This window comes from Henckelia pumila, chromosome 3 (genome assembly GCF_033568475.1).
Source record: "Henckelia pumila isolate YLH828 chromosome 3, ASM3356847v2, whole genome shotgun sequence".
In the NCBI taxonomy this organism is placed as follows: Eukaryota; Viridiplantae; Streptophyta; class Magnoliopsida; order Lamiales; family Gesneriaceae; genus Henckelia; species Henckelia pumila.
The window spans coordinates 150704489-150717506 of NC_133122.1; the positions used below are offsets into that span (position 1 = coordinate 150704489).

Sequence of the window (13018 nt, forward strand, 5' to 3'; positions counted from 1 at the left end):
GGTCTACTAAAAAAAAAAAAAAAAATTTGTTGATCTTTTGCGACGTGTTTTTGCGTCGCCAAATGTATGGTTTTGCGTCGCCAAATGTCCTGTATTATTTATTTGATTTTTAAGCAGATTAATATTCTGATTGAATATTTCTTGTTATTAATCGCTCTATAAGATGAGATTAGCACCCGAGCTCCCCACACACTTGATTGAGCAATAGTTTTATCGTGATAGGTTTTCGATACCCGTTCATTTGCACTAGCAATCATACCATATGTATCTTCATAATTATGTATTGGACGTTATCGCTCACATCATCGGTTTTGTCTTGGACACCCCAATCCACATGACAGAACTTAGGTTGGATGAACCAGGAGGTAACAGTTGCTGAGGGTGCAGCAGTTCCGTGGTTGGTGTTGTTTTCGATATCAGGTTTCTGTTAGAAGATATTGATTCAGTACTTAGTTCGATGGGGTTGTATCAACAATGTTTCACTGTTGGTTTTAGGCAGATTGTATTCTCACGACTGTTTTGTTGTAAGATTTGATTTCCGCTGTTTTATTGATTATTGTGTTTTAAGTTTTAAATGACATGCTTAAGAATGTTTAGTAAGTAATTTCGGAACGGATCACTACAAGCTATGACGAGTAAGTAATTACATTGAAACATATAGAGAGTGTCACTCTAGGGTGACATAGACCCAACCGACACTAAAAAGACACATATTTGACTCATTATATGCTACACCGAAAGTTCATATGAACATCAATAGTAAAATGCTCTGGAAGTATCAGTCAACCTAAAGTGTGTGGGCTCGGGTTATGCTATATCGACAATCACGATGCATTTTTATATGTAACATCCATATGATTATTTGAATTCCAAACAAAACTATGGCATATTCAGATGAATCAACATCAAGTATAAAAATGTATCACGAAACTATGCAGTATTGCCCAAACCCACGTACTTACCGTTGACTGCCAACCGAAAACTAATTAGAGGAGGGAAACTAACGGCTTATCTTCAATACACACAACTACTTTCTCTTATCTTCTACTCTATCACTCCCCATACACCAGGAAACTAAAACGAAAAATGGCACTCATTGCATCTAAGGATGCACTTTCCTTAAAGACCGAAGCGAAAGTTTCAGATATTCCGGAGATCACCATTGGTGCTAAAAATCTGCTAAAAAGGATAATTCGGAAAGGAATTTCATGGCAGACCCCAACCCCTGGCGATGAAGTTCAAGGTAAATGATTCGTGTAAAAGACCAAATCTTGTTCCGAAAACCACGTTTTATCGCGTATCTTTCTCTTTTATGGTACGGATTAGGACGTGGGATGTATATACAAAATTGATTAATCGGCTAACTCTGTTTCTTGATTCAGTTCATTACAGTGTGAGGCTTAAAGATGGAGACAATTTCGACTCGAGCCGGGATAGAGGAGTACCCTTCACATTCAAATTAGGCCAATGTGTGTTCTGAGTACTTGTTTGTCAGATTCTAGTGAAGTTTTGACAGTGTTATGTGGTGCTTATTTTGGTGGATTTGCTCTGTTTCTTCGAAAATTGCATTTGAAAATGGTGCAAAATTGATCGGACAGGTGAAGTGATCGAAGGATGGGATGAAGGAATCGCCACAATGAGGAAAGGTGAAAGATCAGTGTTCACAATTCCACCAGAATTGGGATATGGAGAAAAGGGATGCCCACCTCAAATTCCTCCCGATTCGACGTTGATATTCGATGTCGAGTTGATTTCATGGTACCCCATTAGAGAGATTTCAGGAGATGGAGGGATTTTGAAGAAGATTATCAGGGAAGGAGAGGGATGGGCTACTGCCAATTATCAAGATGAAGTTTTTGGTAATTTTTATGTATATCCACACTAGAATACACACACGCATACATATTGATTCATTGCCATGTTATAATTCTTGCAGTCAAGTATGTTGCTAGAAATCAAAATGGTACCATAGTCTCTCAATGTGATAAAGGCTTGGAATTTTCTCTCACGGATGGTGAGTCCATGTTCCTCATATCCCATGATTTCTCATTTGTAAGTCATAAAATAAAATAAAATAAAATAAAAAGTTTCTTATTTACTAACAAATAGAGTTAATTCGAACTTTAAATTCATTTCTAAAATCTCTCCGTTTTGAATTTATTTTGATGTTCGTCAGGCCATCTATGTCCCGCCATGGCCAAAGCCGTGAAAACCATGAGGAAAGGAGAGGAAGCAGAGTTGTTGGTTAAGTTCTCTCGTAAGTATTAAAAAAACACAATAATGTGATCCAACAAAAACATGATTTAAGTGCATTAAAGTTAACTTTAATTTCTAGATGGTCTTAGGCATAGCAAAAATGAGATGCCTATAGAGGGTGATACTGTCTCTCCTTACTCAAATTTGATCATTCGCGTCGAATTGATATCTTGGAGAAGCGTTGTTGAGATCGACGGAGATAAGAAAATTTTGAAGAAATTAATGAAAACAGGCGAAGGATTTGATCGTCCTAACGAGGGATCTCGTGTGAAAGGTAAAAAAAATTCTAAAAAAAGGGATTTATACATAAATGACCTGATTCTTTGTTGAATATTTTGCAGTAACTTGTATTGGTAAACTTGAAAATGGTACCATATTTGAAAGGAAAGGATCTGATGCAGAACCCTTTGAATATATTTGCGCGCAAGGTAGGGAACTACATGTTTATGGATTGTATTTTGGTAATTAAAGGAAAAAAAAATTTATACTTGTGCTCGTGTTCGATTGATGGCAGAGGAAATGAACAAGGATTTGGATAGAGCAATTATGACTATGAAAAAAGGGGAAGCTGCTATAGTCAAAATCACTTCTGATATTGAAGCTTCTTTAACTTATGAAATCGAATTGATCGACTTCTTCAAGGTCCACATACTAAACTAACTTTTGTTTATTTCATTTTTGTGTGTAGTACCGTGACACCTGAAAATACTGATATAATATTGAAAAACTGATTACATATCCGATAATGTGTCGGGTAAAATAGGACTAAAAATCAAGTAATTATGAGAATAAAACCAAAATTTGATAAGATAGAGGACGAAAACAGAAAACATGACAACATAAAGTACCAAAACGACTATATATTTTCACTTTCTTTTATGTATCTATCAAATATTAGTTTGTTTATTTGCCTGTTGTGTGTTATCTGATATAAATTTTTGTTGGCTACAGGAAAAACCCTTTTGGAAAATGGACACTCAAGAAAGATTAAAAGCCTGTGCAAAAAACAAAAACGAAGGAAATATACTTTTCAAAGATGGGAAATTTCAACTTGCCTCTAAGAAGTATGAAGAGGAATGTGGTCTATGTTTCAAAACCAAATATCACTAATTTCTTTTAAAAAATTATTTGGTTGTTTTTCCTCATCATTGAATTAAATATTTCCAAAATTTTCTACATGTTAACAGGGTTCAAAGTTGATTGAATACAACCATTCCTTTAATCATGAAGAGAAAGTGGAGGCCAATTCTTTGAGATTATTGTGTTATCTGAACAATGCGGCGTGCAAATTGAAATCGGGAGATTATGTCGAGGCCACACGACTCTGCACAAAGGTCTCTCCTTTTACCTGTTTTTCAGGGGTCTGTCTATGCTAACACATGGGCATTGTCCATATGCTGCATTCAACGACCCTTGTTTTTTGCATTTGAGATATTCACATGCAAAAAAAAAAAAAAATGGACCGTTAGATCCCCAGTCTTTCACGGGTCTGTCTATGCTAACACATGGACATTGTCCATGTGCTGCATCCAACGGCCCTTGTTTTTTGCATTTGAGATATTCACGTGCAAAAAAAAATGGACCGTTAGATCCTCATTCGGATAGTGCCCAAATGAGACAGCATAGACAAAACCCTTTCGTACTACATAACTGCAAAAAGACCGGAAAATAGATTTTTGGAGAACTGATTTTTCAATTTTGGGTTTCGACCCACTAAATTTTCAAAAGTTTGATTTTTATACATTAATTTTTAATTTTCAGATATTTAAAACATCAAAATCAAACATTAAAAAAATTAATTGATCAAACCAAAATTGGTCCAATTAATCAGGGAAAAAAATTATTTTGTCTATGAAGATTAGGGTCTGTCAGTGATATTTTGAAGTTATAAATATAATCATGACATTATTCACAATTTAAAATTATAGCGACTGATATATAGTCATTAGACGTCCAAGTTTATAGGAATTGGATCCTCTGCAGTGGGGACTCCCACATCACCATATGCTGTGGGATTAATTTTGGTAACAAAATTAATTTATGGTAATTTTTTAAGATTTGGTTTTGCTCATTTTTTTATGTTCCCACGTTTGAAAATTTTAATGATTTGTTTTTCTAAATTTAAAATTTGTTTTACTTTATTACTTTGTATTATTATGTAGATTGATACATAATTTTTATTTCATAGAATAATAATTAATGATGATAAAATTACAAATAAAAAGTAGTATTATTATTTTTTTGCTAATGTAAAATAATAGTGATTTGATGAAATTGAAAACTAAAAAACGTGTACTTGTGGGAAAAAAAACTTATAACAATAATTTTATAAATTTAACCGGAATTCAATATCTCAAAAATTTGTCCTTCAACTATTTTTTTTTGTTTACTTAATTTTTTTTAAGTCAAAATAATTAGAAATTGTTAAATAATAAATTTTTATCATTAATATAATAATATTTAAATTTAAAATCATTAATTTAACTTAATAGAACTAAATTATATATATTAATATAAATATATATTAGTTCATATAAAATAAATTTAAAAAAAATTAATATTAAATTTACCCGTAAATTAATTTTTTAATGCCATGCTAATCATTAATTTATCAATTGTAATATTCTATCAACTTATTAATATAATTTTTGTTACTAATCTCCATATACTAAATTTAAAATTTGAATAATAAATCATTAATTTTTGTTACTAATCTCCATATACTAAATTTAAAATTTGAATAATAAATCATTTAAATTATCAGATGTGGAAACATAAAAAATGTTAATAAAACCAAATTTTAAACATTTGCCATAAATTAATTTTGTTACCAAAATTACTATACCACAGCATATGGTGCTGTGGTAGCCCCACTGTAGAGGATCTAAGTCCCCAAGTTTAAAAGGGAAAATTGCAAATTTAGTCATCTATATTTGTCATTTTGCGATTTTGGTCCTCTATGTTTTCACATTTTAGTTTTAGTACTACATGTTCTGATTTTTGGCAATTCCGGTCCTTTTTATTCAAAAATGCTTACGTGACACTGTACACGTCAGCTCCAAGTCAGCACTGAATTGGTGCCACGTCGGAAAAAGGATTAAAATTGCCAAAAAAAATAAAGATAGCGGACTAAAACTGAAATCTGAAAATATAAAGGACTAAAATCGCAAAATGATAAACATATAGGACCAAAAAAGCAATTTTTCCAAGTTTAAAACTTGGGACGAGGTCTTGAATTGAAAACTCAGTTACAACAAAATTCGATCCCAAGTTCAAAATGAAAATTACAACAAAAATTTATGACGGAAAATTATTTCAATTTATTAATTTATCTTATTATGAAATACTACAACGAGATCGTCTCAACTGTCATTAATTGGTGAGACAAATCTCGGATCCGAATCATAAAAAGTTATTATTATTTATGTCAAAATTATGATTTTTCATTGCAGATATAGATCAGATCGACTCGTCTCATAAATATAAAATTATGAGATCGTCTCCCAAGAGACATGCTTATTTTTCTTTCTTTTTTTATTTTTTTCTTTTTTCTCTTTCCCCCCTCCATTATTGATAATTAGTGTTACCAAAACAGGTATTAGAGTCGGAACCCTTTAATGTCAAAGCTCTCTTCAGAAGATCCCAAGCATATATGAATACATCGGATTTGGATAAAGCCGAGGAAGATATTAAGAACGTGCTAGCCCTTGATCCAAACAACAAGTATGTTTCATACGTACATATATACATATATACATATTTAATTTAAATATTGTCTTGTCCTACAAATCGTATTTAGAAATTACAAATATTTTTTTATATATATTATAATACATGACATGAACCTCTTCGAAAAATATAATATGGTTTTTCTTGACTTCACCATTTCAAATGGAAAAAACCGTAAAACTACTATGATTCAATCTATATTAATCGCCTTCAACCACAATTGCACTATTCCACCATATCCAATTTCACCACCTCCAATATACATTTTGCTTACAAAAATAAAATAATATATATGTTTTACAAATGCATCGCCTGCGTTTTTACGCTAGAATTTATCACAAATGAACTTTAATAATGGGATTTTAGGGATGTGAAGATGATATACAAGAAGTTGAAGGAGAAACTAAGGCAATATGGCCAAGAAGAATCAAGAATTTATAATACTATGATTTCAAGTATCATGAGTTAAGCTTGCTAGCTAAGTGCATGTGCTCTCTATAAGGTCTAGCGTCGACCAATTATTATCGACTATAATATTGATTTTAATTTGTCAACTGATCAAATCATTTTTTTAGCTTTATTATTTTGTGAAAGAATTCGATTCATGGTCTCATAATCTCCATGATATGGAGAAAATGTTGAGGTGACCTAATTATATCATGTAGAAAGTGTGTGCCTCTGTTTATGTGCATTCATAGATTAGTAGGAAAGACCATAGCGATTATTACATTTGGAATTTTGGTATGTCAGGAACTAAATTTATAAAAATAAACTAAAATGTAGCATGTTACAAAAAAAATATGGGTGTCCATCGAATAAATATTTTTTTTAATTTCAGACCAGCATTCTAATAAAAATGACTAAAAATAAACAAAAAGTAAAGTTGCATTAATTGTTTTGTAAATTGTCCATGATGGGTAGAGTCAGATAAATGTGACGTTTGAATTGTTAAGAAATTTTAAAAGATTGAGTTGTATTGTTACCATCAGTTATAGCTTTTAGTAAATTAGGAAGCGCTCGATTCTACAATTGATGTCAAAGCCAAAAAATTCATTGATTCCAATTGATTACAGGGAGTGTTATTATTTTGAGGGAGATTTTGGATGCAATAATTGTCCCTACTAGTTAAAACAATTAAAACGTGACGATTGAACTGTTGTGCGATTTTGAAATATTTGATTTGCACGTTTATTACAAGCTATAGCTAGCTTTTGATAAAGCAAAAAAAACGATATCCTATACATATATTGAGTAAAACACAGAGAACCATAACAAAAAACATGACAACTGGGCTTGTTTGGTATCAGTACAATTAATCATGGTATACTTTATCCTATCCAATACTCTGTTCTTCTCGTCATATTATTTATCCATCTATTAATTATTTATCTTACATCAATTAAATCATTAATCATTTATCTTATATCAATCAAATCATTGAATTTAAATTACTATATTATCCTTATAAAAAATATTATTTATATTTTATTTATTCTTAAAAAGGACAAAATGGTAATTTATTATTTTTATATAAAATTCAATCAATCAAATCAAATAAACTATAATCTATCAATCAAATACTATATTAACTATAATTTTTTATTTATTTTATATTACATTATATTACTTATCCAAGTACTATTTATCCTATCATCGAACCAAACGGTATTAGAAGATTAGATTGAATATTTTCCATAAAACACAGGACGAGTGCAGATAATTTAAATTTGAATATACTAATGTATACAAATTAAATTGTGAGAAAACCACATAAGAACTTGCTTATTCAACTTTACATGCATGTTAAAATGTTCTCTTAAGGAAAAATAAATAAAATTTGTTTGACATATCCGAGTTATTTAGCAATCATATAAAGGCAATTGCAGTTCCAGCAAAAATAAAATCTAAAATAAAGATTCCTAATTGGTTGAATTTCTCTGAAATTTTATATATCTTATATAATATTTCCAAAATATGGTAGCGGAAATAATTTAGAGCATCATTAACTGAATTATATTTTATCATATAATATAATATATAGTTTCACACATGAGATTATACATGTATCCCCTCATTATTCAAACCATATTATATCGCTCTGGATAAAGTTGTACGCATATAGTTCTGATTTGGTAAGAATACAAACACTCAAAACATATATATATATGTTGCATTTGCATTTTTTTTAAATGATGTTTGTGCAAAATAATAAAGTATAAATCAAAATGTAAATATTCAATAGTTTAGGACCCTACTTAATGTGAGGAAAAAAAATTATATAATAGAAAGACATGAAAAAAAATTAAAATATGATGAATTATTTAAAATATAATTTAAAAAGTAATTAACTATTATTTTCAGCCTTTACATACATTGGGAGATAACAGTAAAATGTCTATAAATTAATAATATTGAGATTTTAATATTTATTAAATTAAAGAGATATTAATTAATCGATAAATTAATAAATTATTATTTTAAAAAGTGTTTTTTGATTTAGCGAACATAGATTTGATTATATACAAAAAAAAATTTGTTTTATTAATATTCATATCAAGTTCTCAATATAAAATAATAAAATTCACTTGGCATATATATTTATAAAACAAGTAAACGATATTACTCTTTTTAATAATTAAAATATATTTATTGTATTGACTAATCGAATAAAACTTACTGGCTACTCTAATAACTTTTATTGTATAATGTGAATATAATTCACTCCGTACGTATATATGGTTTGAGAAAATTAAAACTTAGAGATGAAATTAACTAAATTTAAATTTCAAGAAAACTTAAGATAACAAATAATCATATTTCACTAATATATCCTAGTTATGCTTGTAATTTTATATAATTATTAATTTATGACATTGATGAGACCACACAAATTTATATAATAGTCTTCCACTTATCTTATTAATTTATCGAAATTATTAATTTAGCAAGTTGGCCTAAGTGGGGAGAGAGAAAATTATTATATTATAGAGATTAATTTATCGAGTATTAACTTATATAAGTTCTACAGTATTGTCCTTACTAAGAGAAGGATCGATACATGGTGTTTGAACGTTTATCATTTAAATATTTGAATTGTACATGTTATAAACTCGTTCTATTTGATATCTGTCTCCTCAAAGTTTCTATATGGAACATTCCGCCGAATAATTGCTGATGAGCTCTCGGATGCTCAATGGTGACCTATGGTACTTCTCGAATAAAGCCATTCCGCTAATTGGATACTGCATAGAAATTTATATTCCTTGATTGAGTTATGTTATATCATATATGTATAACTAGGGTCGAACATATATATGGTTACATATTACAATTGAAATTACAAAAATATCTTAAATATATTTTAATTAAAATATCTTTTCATTAATATAATTTGATAATTTCAAAAGTAATTACTAACATTGTGTGTAATATTATTCATTGTACGTATATAGCATTTTTCTTTAAAATTATCCAACCTGTTTTGTTGTGCACGTTGGCCTTGCGTTCATACAACATAATGGGACAAAACAAAATACTTACATTTCAAAGTTTTAAATTAGTTTACTAAATATATAGTATTGTTAATAAAATGATAACAAATGCAAATGCATTAACAAAGAGATCGAATATCTGACCTAATTTATGCCACACCGGTCGGAGTGTTAATCGGAGTAACACCCCTGGCGTGGTCACAAGCCCACAAATACCCTTGAATGGATATTTGATAGGGAGGATTTTACTTTAAAACAGCTCGGATTTATCCATCTTACGGTTAAATAAATACGCTAACGGGAGGTGCATTTTTTTACAGTGAATCAATATATTGGTATTATTGTTTGATTTATATAACGTAAAGCGACCAAATTTGTTTAATAAACTTACATAATGGTACTGATATTAAACTCTAATTGAATATACCGATATCTAAGTTAACATTCAAACATCTATAACACAAGAAACATAATATTTAAATGGGAAAATGTTTTTTTTTCCAATAAGTTGTCTATTTTTTGATTTGGTCCATTAACTTTTCAAAATTTGATTTTGGTATACTAATTTTTAATTTTCAGTGATTTTGATCCAATTGCTGACGTGGCAGCTAGACATGTTAGCATTTTTCGGTGCCACGTCATCATTTTTCGATGTCAAATCAGCATTTTCCGATGTCACATCAGCAGTTGGACCAAAATACTCGAAAACTAAAAGTTAGTGTACCAAAACACAAATTTGAAAAGTTAATAGACCAAAATAAAAAATAGACAAGTTAATGGACCAAAAAAAATATTTTTCCTATTTAAATTCCAACTTCTTAAATAAAATTACAAAATGGTACTGATATTAAACGATAATGAAATATATTGATATTTAAAGCGTATCTTCTCCATTTTAGCATATATCTATCTCTGAAAGTACGTAACAGAAAGAAATCACAAACTATTTTTTTATTCGACACGAAAAACTACGATTAAAGAAACTGGCAATTTTATTATTTATATTGGCTAAGACTAAATAAATTCCCGAATTTCCCATATTTGGATTTAATTAAGCTATTTAATTTCATCCATCCATTTGAAGTTATGTTGTTTTCTCTGGGAGTCGCATGAATACACTGGATAAAAAATCCCATTTAATACCATAAAATGTAAATATACAAAATATTTTTAATTGGAATTGGATAGTGCTAAATTTAATCCATGAATCCCAATGTACACCTGCAATCTTTAGGAGTGGGCGAGTGGCACCAACCTTTTTTTCCTTTCTAAAAAAAAAAGTCAAAATTTATGAGATTTTATTACTTTTATTAAGTAACAAGGGATAAGAAAAAAGCATTAACTTAGTTGTAAACTCATGTTTATACATGGTAACAAGCATGATGACAGCCTACTATTATGATTTTCCTACAACAAAAGTTGGCCTTTTTTCTTTATAATTTTTCTAATTTGGCGCAATGCAATCTGATTTCATGCAAATGAGATTGTATAATCCATCTTGTATAAATGTGGAAGTGAATTCCTCTTGGAAAACCACTTCTTTTGGCAGTAAAAACTAAAGTAATTCTATCAATATAGTTTATCTATGGAGTCCCCTAATGCTGTTGCTGGTAACAAAGCTCCATCTAGTGTTTTGGGCAAAAATTCGGAAGTGAATGGGGGACTTTTTGCTGCCCTTGGTGGATCTAGAATTCAAGGGTTAAATCATGAAGTTAACTCTTTGAATTCCAACAACGAAAACCCATATGCCGTTCTCGGAACATCAAGGGATTATCCTAAATTGGTAGATCTTGATGAGTCGAATCTTGAAGTTAACTCATCGAAAGCTAAGGATCATGAAACCCCTGTAATTGTGCTTGATCCGGTAAACGAATCTAGTGAAGGCGGAAATATTGATGAGCCGAATCTCCAAGTCAAACCACCGCATACCCATACTGGTGAAATTCCTTCTCTGGTGCAGGATCCATCACAGGACTCTTGTCAAGGGAAAAATCTTGACGAGTCTAATGTCGAAGTCCCTCCTATTGAACCAGGTCCAACGGCATCTGAAGTTGCAAATGCCGAGCATGACGATGAGGAATATGCTTGTAAGTACTGTCACAGGAAGTTTTCCAACAAGCAGTCATTGGGCGGACACCAGAACGCTCATAAATTTGAGCGCGCCATGGAGAAAGATGCGTCTGAGACACAGGAGTCGCGTGCTGGATACTTTAGCGGGACTTCATCCTACCCCAAGATGGCTTCTCCTCTATCCTCCCACCCTGGATCTTTGAAAAGATCTTATGAATACGTGAATAGGCCACTCCAGATCAGTAAGCCGTACCAGTCTCAACAGATGTTGCAGCATCAGGGAATGCACGTTGCCCGTCCTATGCTTCCTATCGTTCAGCCTCAGGCTGTTCCTCATCATTTTCATGAATTTTCTCGTGGTTATCACCCTGCTGGATGGACCGTACCTCCTCTAAAACCCAGGATTTCGAATGTTGTCCCCACTGTGCCTGTTCCAAGAGTTTCTCAGTTCGTTATGGCACAACCTCCATACCTTCCGAGTCTTGGTCTAACTCTTCAGTTTCCAAATCAAGGAGCGGAAAGTTCCAGCTCCAGGCCCGTTTCTCAGGGCTTGTCAGCTTCTCATGAATCAAGATCGGTCCCCGGAAGAAATGCTGGAGTCCAAAACAATAATCAGATGAAGATTGTTCCTGGAAGTGAGGAGGATGATTCGGGCCTGGATTTAACTCTTAGGCTTTGATCAATTTCGTTTGTTATTTGTCTAAATAATTTATGTTTCTATCCAATTTAAAATTCATAAACGAGAGATTTATTATGCTTTCAATTGACTTTTTTTCAGTTCACTGGTTCATAATTAAACGAAAGAATGTTATTAAATTAAAATTTTAAATAATACCTAATTTACCACTTCTATCTCACAAATGGAGCATTAAAAGATATGTTAAATACGTTTCATCTTAAAATCTAAATTATTGAACTAAACATATGTCGTTTAAAAAATAATGATTATTAATTAACGGTGTAACTCAACTATTATATATCATATATAGATCAAAACAAGAGATTCAAACCATAGCACACATCCGTATCCATACAGGTTATAATTGTTACTCAAACGCCAGCAAAAAAGAAATCTAAGATTTTCAAAATGTGAAGATATTGATAGAAGTCATTAATCCAAAAAATAACTTTTCAATGTCCAATATTTAAATGTGCTTGTGCAATAATAATATGTGGTAATTTAGGAGAATCAAATAAATTATTTTCAAAATTAGAGACAATGATGGACGTCATATAAGAATATGAGATTACATGACAGTAATGAGGTTATTGGATTTAGTCTTAATGTATTGTTGCTTAATATTATGGTAATACTTGGAATTTGTTGCCAGATTTTGTTTGTAAAAATTCAAAATGATATAATGTACATTAATAGTTAAATATAATGTAATTAATATCGAGGAAATATTATTTATTCCATGTTTATGCATGATTATCTAGCTAAAATGATTTGACTGGGGATGACATCAGGA

General features: G+C 30.8%; 1 protein-coding gene across 1 annotated transcript; it reads left to right on the top strand.

Moving 5' to 3' along the window:
- Positions 1-1008: 1008 nt before the first annotated feature.
- LOC140892745 (70 kDa peptidyl-prolyl isomerase-like) lies at positions 1009-6615 on the top strand. Its single transcript, XM_073301721.1, has 12 exons — positions 1009-1243; positions 1383-1469; positions 1599-1859; positions 1937-2014; positions 2177-2257; positions 2336-2530; positions 2598-2684; positions 2771-2898; positions 3208-3328; positions 3442-3590; positions 5852-5979; positions 6352-6615. Exons 1-12 carry the CDS (start codon positions 1087-1089, stop codon positions 6452-6454), a joined length of 1575 nt encoding a protein of 524 aa, XP_073157822.1. The 5' UTR covers positions 1009-1086; the 3' UTR covers positions 6455-6615.
- Positions 6616-13018: the final 6403 nt, after the last annotated feature.

Excerpts from the sequence above, each read along its gene's own strand:
- LOC140892745 (XM_073301721.1), top strand. The coding sequence starts at position 1,087 with ATGGCACTCATTGCATCTAAGGATGCACTTTCCTTAAAGACCGAAGCG. Across the intron at positions 1,860-1,936 it reads TTATCAAGATGAAGTTTTTG|TCAAGTATGTTGCTAGAAAT; the intron begins GTAATTTTTATG and ends TAATTCTTGCAG. Across the intron at positions 3,591-5,851 it reads CCACACGACTCTGCACAAAG|GTATTAGAGTCGGAACCCTT; the intron begins GTCTCTCCTTTT and ends TTACCAAAACAG.